A 20377-nucleotide genomic window follows, 5' to 3' on the forward strand; every position below is an offset into this window, starting at 1 on the left:
AACCTAACCTAACCTAACCTAACCTAACCTAATCCTGAGCAAACCTAACCTAATCCTGAGCAAACCTAACCTAACCCTGAGCAAACCTTTTTTTTTTTTTTTTTTTGGGAGGGGGAAATCCTCATGGACTTCCTCCGCCTGGGGAAAGGCGGAGGGGTATGCCGGACTCCTACCGGCTAAAACCCCCTTGTGTCCTCCTTGCACGTGTGCGCGGGGCCGCGGGAATCCAGATTCTTCCGCAGCCCCATACTAGTGCTGGCCCTCGCACGGGCCTCGTCTCTTGCACGGGGTAGTGAGGTGTTCGCCTACCCCGTCTCTCGTCGTCATCTCAGGGGCACGCGTCGACACACGCGCGTGCCACCGCCTCGGGTCCACTGAGTAGGGGCGGGAACTTCCCCAAGTCCCTCGCCCTTGAACCCATTCATGGGGGGCGGAAGAGGGCGTTGTCCGCCCTTCTCCTGCGCCCGGTGCGCCTTCTGCGACCGGGGAAGGGAGTCAAAATCTCCCTCTCCCGTTCCGCAGATTCCTTCTGCGACATCACGTCCTCGCAAAAGGAAACCACCGCGTCCCACGACTCTGCACTGCCGACCATCCTCCGCACCACAGCCGGCAGCGACAGATCGTCTCCGATTTCGTTTGTGAGGACACGGCGCTGCTCCTCCCAAGCTACACACTCAGCGAGCGTGTGTTGCGCCGTGTCCTCCCCGCAATGGACGCAGTGGTGACACCGAGCGTACGGCTCCCTGTCTAAGCGACACAGAAACTTGCCGAAGCACCCATGCCCCGACAGTACCTGCGTCACCCTGAATGACAGGGAGCCGTGCCCTCTCCCGAGCCAGTCGTCGAGTACTGGCCGGATCGCCTCGACGGTAGCAAGGCCGGCGGTAGGGCGCATCAGCCTTTGCCGCCATTCCGCCACTAGGACTTGACGGAGCTCCTCTCGGCGCAGCTCGATCTCCCGCTGCACCGGCATCGAGCCCCGTACCCGCTCTTCCTCGCGCCATCGGTATAATGACGCGAGTACTTTCGCCTCTAGGTCCCAGGGCGGGGATCCGGCCAGGACACAAGCCGCCTCGTAGGAAATCGTGCGGTACCCTCGGATGACTCTGACGGCCATCGCCCTCTGCGGTTTGCGCAGGATGGCGAGCGTGCCGGCCGTCATGTCCATCGCCCACACGGGGGCCCCATATAGGGCCATGGACCGCACGATTCCCACGTACAACCGCCTACAGGCGGCGCTCGGTCCCCCCAAGTTGGGAAGCAACGATGACAGCGCGCCCGCAGCGCCCATCAGCTTGGGCGTCAGCCGCCGGAAGTGAGGCCCGAATTCCCATCGGCTGTCGAGCACCAAGCCCAGGTACTTCATGGTGGGGCCGACAGCGATCCGGGCCCCGCTGACCACGATGTGTGATCCCGGCGGCGGAGCACGTCGGGGACCATGGAACACGATGGCCTCCGACTTGTTTAGGGCCACCTCCAGGCCCAGGCGCCGGATGCGGTTCACCACCTGTGATACCGCAGCTGTGGCTATCAACGTCGCTTCCCTGTGCGAGCTCCCCCGGGCAGTGACAAGCGTGTCGTCCGCATAACACGTCATGTCGGCGCCCGGTGTGAGCTCACCCCTTAGCACCCAGTCGTAGCCGATGTTCCACAGGAGGGGTCCCAAGACCGATCCCTGCGGAACACCGCACGACATAAGGTGCCGACCGGCACCGTCACGTCCCCGAAAACTGACGCATCTGCCCTCCAGGTAAGCCCCTACTATACGGCGGAGATAGGGAGGAACTCGATGGTATTTGAGAGCCTCCCGAATGCAACTCCAGGGAAGGGTGTTAAATGCGTTGGAGATGTCTAAGGACACCGCCAGCACCACCCCACCCCGGGACACAGTCTCCTCCGCCAGGGCCCTCACGCGCATGATGGCGTCTATGGTGGAGCGCCCCCGACGAAAACCGAATTGGTTGTCGTCCAGATCCGGCCCCTCTCTGCACAAGTGGCTGACGAGGCGATCTGCTATGATGCGCTCAAAGAGTTTTCCCGCCTCGTCGAGCAGCACTATGGGCCGATACGCGGACGGCGAGTCCGCGGGGCGCCCCTCCTTCCTGAGCAGCACCAGCCTCCCCTCCTTCCACACATTGGGAAACTGACCCTGCTCGAGACAAGCCGTGAAGAGCCCCCTCAGCTGGGGCTCCAGCTCCTTCAGGGCCAGGACGAGAGCTCGACCAGGAACTCCATCGGGTCCCGGCGCTGTGTTCTTAGCCCGAAGTCGCGACACGGCCGCTCTCGTCTCTGCTTGCGTCACCTCGGGGACATCGGTGTTCTCCTGTTCTGAAGAACCTGTGGCTGGGGGCGACGCCATCGCCGGGGGAACGTGTTCCGCTCTCTCAGGGAAGAGGGCCGATACCACCGCCTCTAGCAGCTGGGGTTGCATACTTTGTACCAGTGGAGGCGCCCAGGGCCGTAGCTTGCCGCGTACCCATCGGTAGGGGCGCCCCCACGGGTCCCGGTCTAGAGACCCCAGCAGCTCCTCCCTGGCACGCGACTTAGAGTCGCCGATGGCCAGCCACAGAGTCTCCTTGGACGCGCGGTACACCTCATACAGCGCGTCTTCTTCGACGGGATTCCTTCGACGTCGTCTCCGGTATCGTGTGTACTCGCGGCGAGCCGCAACGCACTCGACACGCAGCCGTGCGATTTCATCAGTCCACCAGTACACCTGGCGCCTTGCGGACTGTTGGCGGGCACGGGGCATGGAAGCGTCGCAGATCTGCGTCATCGCCCCGCGAAACCGCAGCGCCACCGCGTCGACGTCGATGGGGCCGTCCGTCGTCGACTCCCAAATCCAGGACTGGACTAAGGCAGCTTCCTCGAGTAGTTCCTTGTCAATGCGCTTAAGCGCCCAGCGCGGGCCGTCGCTAATCGGGGTTGTTGGATGGCGGCCGTTTACGGTCTGGGCAGAGACGTCGAACCGGATATACCGATGGTCCGACAGCGTCTCCACCTCCACGGCGACATGCCAGTCGCGGACTCGGCTGGCGACAGAGGGGCTCGCAAACGAGACATCCACTATCGACCCGCCCCGCTGCCGCACGCACGTGTATTCTGAACCCCGATTCAGGACGACCAGACCAGTCGTCACCGCCCACTCTTCTAGAACCTCGCCCCGAGGGTCAGTGACCGGAGATCTCCACGCCGATGACTTGGCGTTGAAATCCCCGAGCACCAGTGCGGGACGCGGGTGATAGCGGCCTACGACGGCGCCCAACTCGACAAGGAAACCCTCAAAGTCGGCGAGACTCTTGTTGGGGGAGAAATACACCCCCACAATGACGATGCCACCCGAGACCGCAGCAACCCAGCCGCGGCCCCGAGACGGGTCGCTCAGAGTCTCACCAATAATGGCCACCAAACCGTCAGCGCATCCCAGCCAGTTATCTCGAGCGGGGATGAAGTATGGCTCGGCGACCACAGCCACGTGAATCGACCACTCTGCCATGCTCTGAAGGAGAAGATCCTGAGCTCTGGCACAGTGGTTAATGTTGCCCTGGAGGAAATGGAATTGAGCCATTATTGACTTTCCATTCCCTCGGCAATGGTCCTGGGCCAGGAGTCGGCCGCGGAGCAACTAGCCTGCGGGGGCGGCGAGGTTTCCCCGGCAGGTTTAGAGCTCTTCTTTTTCTTCTTGGCCTTGCTGGCAGGTGCGCCGCAGGCTCCTCCGCCCAATTTGTGTCCCGCTGGCTTCCCTGCAGCCGAACACACGCTGCAGTTGAGCGGCGCGGAACACTGGGCCGCCTTGTGGGCGGGCTGACCGCAGCGATAGCAAAGGTCACTACGGTCAACTTCAGCAGTGCACTTTGCTCGGACGTGCCCCTTCTCCAGGCACCGGAAGCACCGCAAAGCCCGGGGCTGCAGGAGCTTAACTCTCGCTGATACCCAGCCCACCAGCAATCTGCCGTTATCGGCTATCTTCTTTGCCGACGCAACAGGACACCGAACCCATACTACGCCGAGTCCGGTGGCGTCGGCGCGTATATCGCCGGCACGTACAACCCTGAGCAAACCTAACCTAACCCTGAGCAAACCTAACCTAATCCTGAGCAAACCTAATCTAATCCTGGGGAGAGTCTGCTGGCAGCCACCACCGCGAGCGCCACGTTTTTTCCACGCTCCGTTGCTAAAAATCGGGAAAATGGGTTTTTTAAACGGTTTTATTTAGCTCACCCCGTTTGTTTTATTATTTATTTTCGCGTAAATATACAAGTGTTGTATATCCTCGTACGCGTCTCAGTGAGGAGAACACAATAGTGAAAACCGCCCGGAAATCGGAGAAAGTGCGTGAAAGTTGTGCTCGAAAAACCGTGATCTTTGGTGTTTTTGTGAAACGCTGCGGAAACCAGATCGACGACCCCCCACTTTTTTGGGGTCAAAACAACCGGCTTGACGAGCCCCGTCCACTGGACACCATCCGGGATTTTTCCGGTGAAAAATCGCCGACGTAATCCCGGAAAAACATCTACCACGTGCCACATGGTTTTACTTCCAGCACAGCTGGAAAGGCGTGTCTTATATCAAAAGACGCGTCTTTGAAAGGCGAGTCTCCTGGCACCCGGATCAAGACCATCGGACCACCCTGGACGGAGCTACAGCCCCTCAAAGGTCGAAAAATTTAGTACCATTTTCAGTGCCATTTTCCCGCAAAATAAGATCGACGACCCCCCAATTTTACACTACTATTATATTAGAGACTACCTTAACTTTAATTTCCCAAATTTTCAGATTTTTCGGCAAGGTAGTTAAGTCAAAATTGAAATTTTAAATTACAGTATATTTTCCAAAATCTTTACTTTCGAAATTAAAACCCCCCCCTATTAATCAAATTCAAAAAACTTATTTCAAAATTGTAGTTCAGTTAGCCCTATATCGGACTATAACACCAAAATTTACTTTAACTTATTTTTTAAATAAAAACAAACCACTTTGCGGTTGTTGCGGGAGGGTGGCACGGAGAACACCCCTCAGAAGAGGGTGAAGACGTGGTTGCGCGTAGACGCAAATTAGATTTTAAGATAGTTAAGACTCTAAGCTATAAGCTAGTTTTTAGTTTGAAATTTTTGGAGTGTTTTTCGAGTCGCTAGATTTTTTGATAATTTTGTTTACAAGCGGCATCAACCGCAAAACAAGGTTATCTACGAGATCGCGAATCGAAAATCGACTTCCAAAATAACAAAAAATTCTCATTTTCAAATATACCATTGTAAAGGGCTTGGCGAAAAACCAACCCCCACGTCGAAAAAATTGACAAAAACACCCTGGAACAGGGTAGAAATCAGCCCTAAAGTTACAAGTCTTAACTTAACCATAGGGGTTAAATTTTTAAATATTATTCGGATGTTCTTACCCAAAAACCCTCGTTATAAACACTGCAACCCTAATAAATAGACTTCTTCAATAATTAAATTTAAATAACACGTCCCGGCTTAAAATTCGATTTTTTTTTATGTTTATGTTAGGGTAGTTTTAAAGGGAAAAATAAATTAATAAAAATTTAAAGCGGCATAGAAAGACACCGACGAGAGCTTTCTAACAAGCCTACACACGTCGAAATCGGTTCAGTAGAAACGTAGTTAAATAATTTTACAAATTTTACAATTTTATCCGACATAACGGAGGGAGGTTCTGTGTTTAAGCTAGTTATATCTCGGAAACTAGGAGAGATAGACGATTTTCGACCTCAAATCCGGCCTTTGTGGTGTCGAAGACACCACGGTTAAAGTCGGATATAAAACGTCCATCCCCCCTGGTTTGGACCCCCTCCCCCGCACACCCTCTAAATAAAACCTACAAATCCCGATATCTCCGAAACTAAGGGAGATAACTCATTTTGGACTTCAAATCCTGCCTTTGTGGTGTCGAAGACACCACTGGCAAAAGTCATATAAGAGGAACCCCCTCCTCAGTTTGGACCTCCCCCCTCCCCCCCTAAAATTAAAATTTATTTTCTTATAATTTGGTTTTATACATAATTGATGACAAACCGGTGGCGTTTAAGAGCTAAAACATAGTCCACAAACCGACTTCAGGTACAACTGATACCTAAACTAACTGTACAGTTTTTACACTATTATCGACTCTGACCCCCCTATACAGGGTCAGACTGACAACATTCCCCGTTCTTCTCGCCAAACATACAGCACATACACACAACACACACACATCACACACATAAGCCGCACACAACATATACACGTTACACAAAAATAAACAAGATGTATCGCACACCGACAACCTCCGGCTTACACCCCAAGCCGGGCACCTCCTCCAGTACCCCTTCATCTCCATCCGCTCCAGCGCAGGACGCTGCGTTAACCTTTATCCGCAGACCAGACAGAAACAGGAGGTCGCTGGACAACATGGCAATATACAAAAAACAGGATTACGGGGCAAAAACAAACGACGAGCTCCTTCAGGAAGTGATGAAGACCTTTGAGGACATTCCCTCAAAGGTCAAAGAGTACCCTCAAATGAGGAAGGACATCAAGACCTTCCTGGAGGAGAGATCAGATAAATGTCTGCGTATCCTGTTCGAGCTTAGCAAGCGAGTGACCGGCCTGGAAACTAAAGAACGAACACCAGCTTTAGCACTAGCCAGGCCTCCCAGAAATGAGGGTTACATGCTCGAAAAACTGGAGGAAGTGGAGTCCCAACTGCAAACGGGTCATAAACAAACTTGGGTTTCAAAAATAAAAATAAAATCAAAGTCGTATTTTGTTTGGTTCGAATCAGCATTTATTTTGAGAAACATAAAATAATTATAATAAAAATATTCTCAGAGATCAAAGCTTTGATTTTAATTAGTTTTTCAATATTTTAATTTATAACTGTCCACAGAAAAGACTTCACAATCAACAGAAAAGACAAAAGTTGTAATTTGTCTAAATAATTCTAAACTAAATAAAAGAGTTTTATTAAAATTACAACAATCTGGCTGTATTAATCATCTTCACATAAAAAATGTCATAAAATAAACAATCCTCTCGTTTTGAAAAAATAATGAATTTATGTCCACAGAAGGGATTTATTTTCGGTTGACTTAAATCAAACATAATGTCAACCAAACTGAACGTAAAATAATATAGAAATAAACATAATGAGACATATCATATTGTTTTATTCGTCATCGCCACTATCAGTGTAGGGATCGACAAAAGGTTTTTGAGACTGCTTAGGTCGTACAATGAAGTCGCCTTCGCTGCTGCTGTCTGTGGGCAATGGATGACGATAGCGAGGTGTAAAAATAACATCAGAGTCATCAGAGTCTGAAAGGAACTTGGATCTCTCATCCTGCAGAGGTAAAGACACGTCTGAATCATCAGAGTCTGGCAGGAAACCAAATCTTTTACAGGGACGTGATGGGACATTATGAGAAGTACCTCCATCAGGTGTAATCTGATCTGACCTATAAGTTATTGTAGAAGCATTAGCCGTGTCTTCACTTCTCGGAGAAACGTTCCTTGCGTCAGCCATACTCAAGGGACTATGCGTTTGTGTATTATTGGACGGAACCTTTATCTGGCCAATTTCAAAATGCGGGCAAACAGCATTAGATGCACAAGACAGACAACTAAGCCTTCGGGCATGTAAAATATTTGGATCATTTTGATTCCAAGAAAGTTGATGTATCTTAAATGTCCCTTTATAAGCTTTCATCGCATTTTTATCTACTATTTCTTGAATGTCTTCAATATTTGGATCCCCAATTCCGTAGATCTCAATTCCTTTACAGTTCTCTTTTAGACATAACATAAGTGAGTCATAGTCAGACACATCTTTGCCCATCGCAACCGAACTGTCGCACAGCCTTTTTATGCAGCCACCTACTCCGTCTGGAGCACCTTTGCCATGCCCCTTTTCGCTATAGTGCCAAACAATATCGGTCACGTCATTTAATTCTCGACTAATGAATTTAACAATTAAAAGAAACATAGTTTTGTTTCGGTATTGGGTCGTTGGGCCGTCACTCAAAATATGTAGTTCTGTTAAATTTGGACTGAGTTCTTTAATTCGCTGTAGAATTGGTTTAAGGTGGGCACAGATCATAACAGGATCATGGCGTAAATTTTTTGAAATAGAACACATGGATGTAGTTTGGAAACCATTATTCGGAAATTCTGCCGCGCTATAATAAACGCAAGTATGAAGAGACAATTGAGGCTTCGAGCCACCAAAATGAGCCGACTGAACCTCAGCACTATACTTACAATTATAGTTTTCGGAAAAGTCTACATGCAACAAGCCTTTGGTAGACGTTAATTGTTGTTTAAATGTTTGTATTGATCTCATTTGATGAATCATATTAGCTACATGTTGCATGAATACTGGTAAATTTAAATGTAATAACTTCACTAGCGCACCTATCGTAGTTTTAACAGTTTCTTTAACACATTTCTTGCACTTTTTCTGTACACCTTTGATAACTACATCCACGTCTTTTGTAACCCATCTATCATAAGTTATATAATCGTTTTCGGCAAAGTTATTAAAATCAATTTTCTTATAAAGACAGCTCTGACACTCTCTCTCTAAACATTTAGGAGTCAGTGTATTATTACAACACAATGCCTTAGCGGCATCGGATGCAGATCCGTAAGAAACAACTTTCGATTTTTGAAGTGATCGAATTATGTGATCATTATTTTCGTGTAACGTACAGAGACACGTGTTTCTTGAAGCTGCTTTTGGAAACAGAACCCAAAAAGGTCTATATCTCCTAAAAGTCTGATATGAAATATTAAATCCTGTTTTGAGTTTAAATATTATGTGTAAGTTTAAAAGTGTGTCATTTAGTAAACGAATTTGCCTTTTGCTTTTTTTCCTAGTTATTGTTTCATTTTTACCTGCAGTTAATCTACTATATTCGTCATTTATTAAAAAATCATGCACAGCTTTTCTTATATCCGTTTTCAAGACTTTATTTCTAGAACTCGACTTCGATGCTTTCTGTTTTCTTTCTTCTAGTCTTCGTATTCTCATTCTATACTTTTTAATTACCTTCCCCATCTGAAACACCTTTTTCTTTAAAGCCTCATTTTCAGCTTTTCTTGCTCTTTTATTTCGGGCAGCTACTGCACGTCCAGATTCAACTCGCGAGAGTGAGGAAGACGGACTTGCCGGTGGAGTATTTTCTTGTATAAGTGATTCAGTAGCTTTTCGCATCTTTAATAATTGTCGCCGTTTCTTCGATTTTTCGCGCCACATTTTTCTTATTTGCCGCTGTTGCCTCGGTGTAAACTGATCAATTGTTTTAATATCTCCTCTATCCTTTTTCTTATGGTATCTTTCTCTATCTTGTTTGCGTATCTCTTCAACAGCAGCTTCAGTTAACTTAGCCCGAGCTCGACGCATACTTAATTTTTTTTGTTCACGCCGTCTCATCTTTTTTTCTTCATCAGTAAGATTCTTTAGTGTATTTTTTCTAGGCATTTTAATTTACTGAAACAATGACAATGAACCATGTACCCACACCAAGCCAAGCATTAAAAAAGACATAACACGTAAATGCAACACAATATTGGTAAAAAAGTCCCATAATAAACATGACAATAAATATATTATACATGGCATAATATCCTATGCAAAGTAACAAAAACAAATGCTCTAGCTGTTCAACACATAATTTGTTTGCAAAAAGCAAGTTTTAGTCTTAATAGATGTCACTTCTGTGGACACAGTCTTTTCCGTGTCAATGTCCACAGAAAAGTCTACGTCCACAGAAGTGACTGTCTACGGAAAAGTTTGTCCACGGATGAGAAAATCAATCAAATCAAGCGTAAAAACACGTCAAAATTTTAGGTTAGAATTTAAAAAGCAATGCTTGTAAAAATGGCGTCCCATAACAATTGATGTTAATAGATTTCCATAATATTTGATAAAACACTTACCGTGGTATCGAAGTCACAGAAAAGTCGCAATGATCTTTTATATTATACTGAAATAATCTTTGATTTAAGCAATTTTTGTTTTTTAATTGACGGAGCGCATGCAGACCGAAACCAAGGTATCTTAAACTGACAGCGATTGAAATGTTACCAGTTCAAATAAACAATTTAGGCTGCGTTCCAAATATTGAGAATTCAAACATTGTATATATTATGACCACGGAAAGAGTCGCGGACCTAATAACAAATTGTTCATGTATCATAATTTGAAGAAATTTTATTTAAATATTGTATAACAGTGGAAAAATGGATTTTGATTATATTAATAACGGTTAAAAGAGGTGATGTATTAGTATTTGTAAATTATTACATTTTAATTTTGATCATGAAGTTTGAAACCGCGTTTGGAAACGGTCCACGGAGGGGTACAAAAAGGATGTTTATATTTTAATATTTTTAAAACTAATAATTAAAATGTAAAAATTACCTGGTAAATTAATGGTGTACACTCATATTAAATAACTGTAAGTATAAATATGGTTGATTTACATTGTTTTAGTTAAGTTTGAGTCAACGCACACATAATTTTAATGTTCTGTTTATGACCCAAACACGGCTTAATCAACTGGAAGAGAAAATGGTTTGGTGCTTCGACCAGCAAACAGCACTGCGCGACGATGGCGGGTCCGACATCATCGACAAGATCGTCGACAAAATCGACGAGGCTAAGGCGGCCATCAGTCAGACGACGCAAAGCGTCCTGGTGGTGGGCCGCACTCAGATTACTCTCGACGAGAAGCTCGACGGTATTGCCGGTGATGTCGTAACAGCCAAAGAAACAATACTTGACGTCGCAAAAGGCAGGCAGCCAGGCGAGACCCTTAACAGGTCTTACGCCAGCGTCACAGCAGCCAGACCCGGGCATCGGCCGGCGCTTCACTCGATGGCGATCACACTCGAAGGCAACCAGGAGACTGCCGACGAGGTGCTCGGGCGAGTGAGGAGGGCAGTCGATGCCAGGGAAACTGGGCTCAAAATAAACAAGGTGCGAAAGGCGAAGAACCAAACCATAATCGTTGGATGCGATACCGAAACCGAACTGGACAAAGTGAAACAGAGAATAGAAAGCCGGGGAGAGGGCTTGATAGTCTCCAACATAAAGAACAAAAACCCACTCGTCATCTTAAAAGATGTATTTCTTGATAGTGACGACGAAGAGCTAACACAAGCAATACGTGTTCAGAATAAAGAAATCTTTATGGACCTTTCGGAAGAGGACACGGATATGACAATTAAGTTTAAAAAGAGAACAAGAAATCCAAAAACGGCACACATCATAGTTCAGGTAAAACCCATTATATGGCGGAGGATGGTGGAGGCTGGAGCCCTTTACCTGGACCTGCAAAGGGTCAGAGTGGAGGACCAGTCTCCGCTCATCCAATGCACGAAGTGCTTGGCATTCGGACACGGCCGGAAATTTTGCATGGAAGGTGCGGACAGGTGCAGCCACTGCGGCGGCCCGCATCTGCGCGAGAAATGCGCAGACTACATCGCAGGGAACGAACCGCAGTGCTGCAACTGTTCGCACTCGAAGTTACAGAAAACCGACCACAATGCCTTTAGCGCTGAGTGCCCCGTCCGCCGGAAATGGGACTACCTGGCCCGACAAACGACAGCCTATGTATGACTCACTACTCACTGGCTGGCACGCAACATACACGACAACACACAAACACATTCACGCGACACACAATAACACAAACCGGGAATGCAACACAAAATCTAACAAACTATCGGTAAAACCAGATACAGCGACACCGGATAAACAAAAAACAGATAAAAAACGATATAACAAATATATAGTGAATATATATATTGTATATCGCAAACACAAACATTCATACAACACACCTCACAAACCTACAATCACGCCCAAACTAGTAAAAAGTATAAGAAAAGTTAATAAATATATATAAAATAAGTATATATATATTATTACCAAAAGTTATCCAGAAGCGTAAATGTATTAGACTATATAAAAGTGAGTAATACAACTACTAAAACAATTGCATAAAAGCCAAACCAACTCAACTAAAGTTATTGAATGCTTAAATACAACTAAGAAAATTAGACATGTATTATTTAAATAGAACAAAATTAAGAAATAGTACCTTACTCATAATAGACTGCAAGTAGGAAAAAGCAACATTTATGTAACATTAAAATCAATAACAAGACAAAAATGCTAATAGATTACTTATATAAGCAATTATACAGCTCCACTAAAACACAATAATCGCCAAGGTATGGAATTAAATACAGTGCCCTAATGCACGCAATAGAAAGTAAAACTAGTATTAATAAAAATAAAAGTTCGGTTTATTTACATAGTGTAAGCTTGGACAATGTAAATAGATAAATTAGAAAGCTAAAATGAGAGGTACAAAGTAAATAATAAGCTTCAAACTTTGGGGTAGGTATATGTTTAGGGACATAATAACAATTAAGTTTGAAAGGTGGTACAAACTAGTAAACAATTAGTTAATGATACTAGATAGGTAATAAGTAAGTATTAATAAGTTAATAAGCAATAAGTTTTGTAAGATTTAAAATGTCATAAAGTTCCTAGTTGAGTAAGTTAGAAGTACATAAATAAACAAATTCTTTCCATTATAATAATTGTTATCTACATATAATATGTTGTAAGTACGTTAAATATGGTCAAAACATAAAATGTAATAAAAGTTAACGTTTGCATCTACCTATATTGACGCATCGGTTTGTATAAGACAAAGTAGTACCTAAACGACATATTGTAAAATAGACTTAAGTATTGGAAAGTTTGTGTGATAGGGGCGTGCCTGCTATTAAGTGAAACAAGAACAGGATTAAAACTTCTCAAATAAAAATACATAAGATAGTAGTTTCCTTATTGGAACTAGGTACTTTTTACAAAATATGCTGTTTCATGTCATAAAACTGCAATGTGTTAAAACATAAAAATTGTAACAAAGTGCTAGTGTACAAATTAAAAATTTAACAAACAAAATTGTATAAATATTTCAAAAACTTTAAGACATTGTTAAATTAAATACCTATGTAATGGACAGACTAAAAATATTGTTTAAGTTAATGTAATTTAATGTTTTGAAAGAAAAAAGTTACATATCTATTATTAAGTAAAATAAGAAAAGTATCTAAACTTTATAAATTATTTGCATTGTATAAACTACAATTAAATAAAGAAATTGTAAGTCATTATCAATCTTTGTAAACATTGTAATAACTAGCAAATGTAAAATTGTTAGATAAACCTTTAAAATTGTAAACATAAAAATAAATATGCATTGTCATCTAATTATTGTTCTTAACATACATATGTACATAGTTAGTAAGTATTAAAAATCTCAAGGTATAAATATAAGATATCAAATTCTAAAATGTAAAATAAACAAAATTGTGTGACCTACCTTATTGAAATAAAAACAAACCTGATAGTAACATCCCTGTAGGAAATTCATAGGCTATTAGCGGGAATCCCACCCGGCCAAGAATAAGAGATGAAGTATGCATGTGTAACGTATGAGGCTTGAAAGTGCGAGAGGCATAACTGCGAGAACTGGCATGAATGAGAAACTTAGAATACCAAGGTCCCGTTGATCTCATGAACGGGGAAAAGCAGAAAAAAAAAAAAAAAAAAAAAAAAAAAAAAAAAAAAAAAAAATCTAATCCTGGGCCTTGTCCTTGGGCCCTGGTTTTTGGACCTTCGCCTTCGGCGGCTTTGGGCCTTGGTTCTTTATTTAATCCACTTTTGAACTTCCTTATATACTTCCCTTACGTACAGGGGGAAAATCCTCATGGACTGTACTCCACCTGGGGTAGGAGGAGGGGTGTGTCGGACTCTTACCGGCTTAAAAACCCTACTCGGTGTTGCCTCCAATTACCTGTTGTCGAGGGCACGGGTATCGCCAAAGCTTCTTGCAGCCCCGACAGGTAAAAACAAAACCAGCTGAAGGTTAGGCGTCGAAGTACTCCTCCGCATCGCTGTCCCCCGGAAACGTGCCCAGGAAACTGGCTGCATTGCCACGTTGAATGACAATGCTAATTCTTTGTCCAAAAAACAAGCCAACCCTCTGGTCACGCGAAGCTTCGACAAGCCTTTTTGTATTAATTTAATTGGGTACCCATTTTAGGGCGAGGGCCTCCTGCATCTTATGCCATTCATCTCGGTCTTGTGATATTCTAGTCCAGGTAGGGCCGGCCACTGCCACAATATCATCGCACCATCGACGTCTGGGTCTGCCCCGGCTGCGTGGTGCATCGCGAGGATACCACTGTAGAACTTTCTCACTCCAGCGTCCATCTGTGGCTCTAGCTACGTGTCCTGCCCATCGCCATTTCAATTTGCACGCTAGTTCTACAGCATCTATTATTTTAGTGCATTTTCTTATATCTACGCTTCTTTTTCGGTCTCGAAGTTTAATTCCTAACGTACTCCTCTCCATTGCTCGCTGGAAGGTTTGAAGTTTCGATGTATAACTGCCTTTGTTAAAGTCCAACTTTGGCAACCGTAAGGTAGAGTAGGCAGAATAATGGTATCCATTGCTTTCTTTTTCAGATGCGAGATTTAAATATTTCTTACTGTCTACTATCTACTTATCTACTTAATTTTCTGTCGGTCTGTCAAATGAGATTCTCTTCAAATAGATACATAAAATAAAAATACCCATGTCTATGTCATGAACTTGAGGATGGTGTTATTCTAGTGGTTTCATTAAAATTCTGTTTCAGTTGCATCTGAGCGGTTTCTATGTGGTGGGAGAGCCTAGCCAATGCCATTCGTGGTTGCGGCTCGTAGATGGGCTGGCTCGAGCCGGGTAAAGTACCACGCCTGCACAGAAGATCGTGAGGAGGTGGCATTTATTGTCATTTTCCGATCGGTGAGTGCGGGTACCGGACGCCCATTCCCCTCTCCCCTCCTAAAACCACCTTCCCTATCCAAATAAAACACCCCATCCAATTCCGCGGGGACAATTTATTGTTCCCGAAATCCCTGCCCTCCCTTAGCATTAATTAGGTGTAGGTAGGTTTTAAGTAATTAACATAAACTACCTAGTTTCGCAAGGTATAATGCGAATCCCATGATCAGGGTCACGGGCGAAGTCCTCAACGATGGAAGTGGCGAAAATGTTCAGGCAACAAAATCGGCAGGACCAGCGGAAGAGGAAAGCTTGGTCATAAAAGCGTAGGTAGTAATTATGACCTGAGGCTGGGAAGTAGCATCCTCAGTACCGATGTAAGGACAAGGCTAGAATAGCTTAAAGGGCTTGTATCGGAAACTCGTGAGTGCAGCCACTACGGCACGATGGTCACAAGACTGCGATGATGGAAGGCAACGGGATACCACCATCATAATAATTCCCTAGTAAATCAGCTCAAATGAATACAACACAAGGAATGGCCCCGAGTCTCCGGCGTCCCTTAAATGGGACAGGGGTGCGAAGAATCCCCGGAGGGCTCAGAAAAGAAAAGTTAAAAATGGCTACATGGAATGTGAGAGGAATGAAAACACATGGCAAGCTTACCAATATTATAATGGAAATGGATCGCCTTCAAATTGGTATTTTAGGATTGAGCGAAACAAAATGGTCGGGACAAGCCTGTTTATTACTCAGGAAATGGTCAAACATCTGATCATCACGGTGTAGGAGTTCTCTTGAGTAAAGAAATCTCGAAAGCAGTATCAAACTTTGTACCCTCATCAAACCGCGCCATGCTCATTCAATTAAACGCAAAACCGGTTAATATAAATGTTATACAGTTATATGCCCCTACGGCGGACAAAGCATTGGTTGAAATTGAGGAGTTTTATGGTCAAATAGAAACGCTTCTTCAGTACATAAAAAAAACACGAAATAAATATAATTATGGGAGATATGAACGCGAAGGTTGGGTCTCTGGCCGTACCAGGCGTTACCGGCAGACATGGTCTTGGTACAAGGAATGAAAGAGGTGGCACTTTAATAGAATTTTTCCAAGAAAAAGACCTGGTCAAATTACCACCACGACGTCTAGGACATCACCTAAAAGTACACCAGAACACTTAATTCGTAATCAAATTGATTTCATAATGATAAACATGAGGTTTAAAAACTCCATCAAAAACGCTGTAACCTACCCTGGAGCTGATATAAAATCCGATCATAACCCTGTAGTGGCAACACTGCAATGCAAATTTAAACAAATCCGCAGAGTAAAACCTTGTACGCGTATAGATGTGAAAAACTTAAAAGAACCCACTATTGGAATAGAAGCTGCAAAAGCCATAAACGAATGGGCAGATAAACAGTTAGCCAAGCCGTCGAACACGACTGAGATATGTTCCGCACTTCAGGATACCATCAGGAATATTGGTCAAAATTTACTTCAGCCATCTCCGCAAATCAGGAAGCAGCAATGGATGACTACCGATATTCTACAGTTGATGCAAGAACGCAGGATATCTAAGAACAATCCGACTAAATACAATGAATTAGACAAGAGGATAAGGAAACGCATAAGAATAACCCGTGAGTCTTTTTATGAAAATAAAGGTAAGCATATCGAAGAGCTCATGCGAAAGCACGATAGCTTTAACTTGCATAAAGAAATTAAAGACCTTGCTGGTACTCATAAGAAGACTTGTTCAAACCTATTGTCGGATGAGCAGGGAGGTCTCATAGGGACCTTGGAAAACAAAAAGAAAGGATGATGGGCAATTTTGTATGAACCCTGGCCTGATAACCAATAAAGTTCTAATGAATATTATATTATTGCTTATACCCTATAGTTACTGAAATAAAACGGTTCATGTCAAGAATCTACCGGAAATAAGTACAGTCGGGCACAAAAGAGTTATACTTTTTGCACCGATTTTTTTTTGTTTAAAATAAAATCCATACTAGAAAAATTCATTGTATGATGTATTTTCGTCAACTTATCACTTTTTTAAATAAGCCTAGGGTAGACTATCAATAAAAATCGGTCTTAACTACGCATAATTGTTTTAATAGCAAAACAAAACATAAAAACTTTTACTTCTACCACCGTATACTATTTCCATTATTGGAGATAGCATTTCCTCGTTCTGCGGCACCAGGATAGTCGGCCTTGGGTTGTCGAGTTATTAGAAAAGTAGCGACCCACCCCAGCTTCGCACGGGAAAACAGAATTTACTCACTATTTAACGGATGTTATTACACATACAAACCTACCTCTTCAATCACTCTATCTTTGAATATAATAATATATTAAAAAAACCGCACGGGTGGTCAGGTCCGCAAAGATAAATGAGGGTTTTAATCAGTATTCTTAGACTAAAGTTATTTAAGTTGTTTATCAGCTTTCACAGAGTTCTCATCATATGGCACATCAGGCTTGTTAGCCAGGACAGTCGACAGTCATTGATGATGATAGCTTGATGCCAGCACACCTCCAATTCCATAGGATTATATTTCAAAGCAAGATGTATTATCCTGGCCATTAGATGATGTCATGCAAGTACTCACGACAAGTATTTGCATGAAATGGGCTACGGACTTGACTGAACTGATTTGAAAAATCTTTCAGTGGTGGAAAAGCTACGTTATTTATAATAAGAAGATAGGTAGGTTTTCTTTATATACCATACGTGCCAAAGTGGTTTAATTCCATAGGCAGTCGTAGGCTTACAGGACTGATATATTCCTTCCCCAGTGGTTAACAATGTTCCACCCATAACAAAAATTGAAGTTTAGGGTATAAGCTATCATTTGATGTGCAAATGGATATTATTGGTTATGCCGGTTAGACTCACTGAAACGGCGGAATACGTACACCTTATGTTGTGAATGCTGCCTGTATTTTTTTTAATATGGACACATGCACCTTCTGTGATACGTCCTGACTGATATTGGCAATAATAATGGCACTTAAACATCTCTCCCATACAAAATGAAGTGTTTCAAGTCCATACGCTGTGCCACGCTACCAAGTGTCATATCTTCGTTCTCCGGTGGTTCACAATGTTTTGCCCATAATAAAAAATGAAGCTTAGGATATGCTATCATTTAGCTATCATTTGATATAATCTTTTTTTTTTCAATAAACTTGAAAAATATGGGCACAGACACCTTCTGCGACTCGTTCTGACAATTATTGACAATAATATAATGCACTTAAACATCCCTCCCATACAAAATGAAGTGGTTCAAGTCCTTAGGCTGTCCTATGCTATCAAGTGTCATATCTTCGTTCTCCGGTGGTTTACAATGTTTTGCCCATAATAAAAAATAAAACTTAGGGTATCAGCTATCATTTGATATGCGAATTGTTTTTATTGGTTATGCCGGTTAGAGCCACCAGAACGGTGGAGTACGTACACCATACGTTGTAAATAGGTAATACCTGCTAAATAATCTTTTTTATAACCTTGGAAAATATGGGCACAGACACCTTGTGTGATACGCCCTGACTAATATGGACAATAATAATGGCACTTAAACATCTCTCCCATACAAAATGAAGGGTTTCAAGTCCATACGCTGTCCTACGCTACCAAGTGTCATATCATCGTTCTCCGGTGGTTCACAATGTTTTGCCCATAATAAAAAATGAAGCTTAGGATATGAGCTATCATTTGATATGCAAATGGTTTTAATTGGTTATGCCGGTTAGACTCACCAGAACGGCGGAATACGTACACCATACGTTGTAAATACTAAATGCTAAATAATCTTTTTTTTTCAATAAACTTGGAAAATATGGGCACAGACACCTTCTGCGACTCGTTCTGACAATTATTGACAATAATAATGTACTTAAACATCCCTCCCATACAAAATGAAGTGGTTCAAGTCCTTAGGCTGTCCTATGCTATCAAGTGTCATATCTTCGTTCTCCGGTGGTTTACAATGTTTTGCCCATAATAAAAAATGAAGCTTAGGGTATAAGCTATCATTTGATATGCGAATCGTTTTTATTGGATATACCGGCCAATTTTACCCATCATCCCGCAAAAAAGTTGCCTATCTTGGTCATGTACTGAGAAACGATAAATACCAACTGTTGCAACTAATAACTATGGGCAAAATAAAGGGTAAAAGACGCGTTGGAAGGCGCAAGAAATCTTGGCTGCGGAACATCCGAGAGTGGACGAGTATTGCCAGCGTTGAAGACCTGTTTCGCTTGGCACAAGATAGGAAAAAAATTGCTGAGCTGACGGCTAACCTCCAGTAGTGGAGAGCCACCCGAAGAAGGTTTCTATATTTTTGTAAAAACGTTTTTTGTAAGTTTTTTAGTTGATGCTTTTCAGGTCCAAATAGTTTTAATACCCAAAGTGGCAGTCGTGAACTCATGACCATAATTATGGAAGTCCTTACCAATTTAAATAATTTAAATAAAATATACCCAATCATGCCGGGTGAGGACGGAATCACTTCAGAGCTTCTGAGAGCGGGTGGAACACCGGCACTTAAAGTCCTCCAGAAGCTCTTTAACTGCGTCCTGTCCGAGGGCAAAACGCCTGAAGCATGGAGCAGGGGTGTGGTGGTGTTGTTCTTCAAAAAAGGTGACAACAGCCTATTGAAGAACTACAGACCCATCACACTTCTAAGCCATGTTTATAAGCTGTTTTCAAGGGTTATCACGAACCGTCTCGAGCACAGGCTTGACGACTTCCAGCCTCCCGAACAAGCCGGTTTCCGAAGAGGCTTTAGTACCATAGACCACATCCATACGCTGCGGCAAGTTATACAGAAGACCGAGGAGTATAACTTGCCATTATGCTTAGCGTTTGTGGACTATGAGAAAGCCTTTGATTCGGTGGAAACATGGGCGGTACTTGAGTCACTCCAACGATGCCATATTGACTATCGGTGCATCGAGGTGTTGAAGTGTTTGTATAATAACGCCACCATGTCGGTCCGAGTACAGGAGCATAGCACGAAGCCGATTCCATTGAGAAGAGGCGTAAGACAGGGGGACGTAATCTCCCCGAAACTGTTTACTGCCGCAATGGAAGACGCCTTCAAGCTCCTGGAATGGCAAGGACTTGGCATCAACATCAACGGCGAATACATCACTCACCTTCGGTTTGCCGACGACATCGTAGTCATGGCAAAGTCGATGGAGGAACTCAGTATGATGCTCGAGGGCCTCGACCGAGTTTCACAACGGGTGGGCCTGAAAATGAACATGGACAAGACGAAAATTATGTCAAATGTCCATGTTCAGCCCACCCCAGTCTCTGTTGGAAGCTCGGTACTCGAAGTTGTTGACTCATATATCTACCTAGGACAAGTAGTCCAATTAGGTAGGTCCAACTTCGAGAAAGAGGTCAACCGCCGAATCCAACTCGGCTGGGCAGCGTTCGGGAAACTACGCAATGTCTTTTCGTCCGACATACCTCAGTGCCTCAAGACGAA

At 43.7% G+C, this 20377-nt stretch overlaps 1 protein-coding gene and 1 pseudogene across 1 annotated transcript; one reads left to right on the top strand and one right to left on the bottom strand.

Moving 5' to 3' along the window:
- Positions 1-6795: 6795 nt before the first annotated feature.
- Positions 6796-10527, bottom strand: LOC124633387. Its single transcript, XM_047168582.1, has 2 exons — positions 9939-10527; positions 6796-9489 (listed from the first exon to the last, which is right to left on the bottom strand). The coding sequence occupies exon 2, from the start codon at positions 9478-9480 to the stop codon at positions 7168-7170; it is 2313 nt and encodes a 770-aa protein (XP_047024538.1). The 5' UTR covers positions 9481-9489; positions 9939-10527; the 3' UTR covers positions 6796-7167.
- A 4784-nt stretch (positions 10528-15311) lies between these two features.
- Positions 15312-16686, top strand: LOC124633055 (annotated as a pseudogene).
- Positions 16687-20377: the final 3691 nt, after the last annotated feature.

Source organism: Helicoverpa zea, chromosome 9, assembly GCF_022581195.2.
Source record: "Helicoverpa zea isolate HzStark_Cry1AcR chromosome 9, ilHelZeax1.1, whole genome shotgun sequence".
Taxonomy (NCBI): domain Eukaryota; kingdom Metazoa; phylum Arthropoda; class Insecta; order Lepidoptera; family Noctuidae; genus Helicoverpa; species Helicoverpa zea.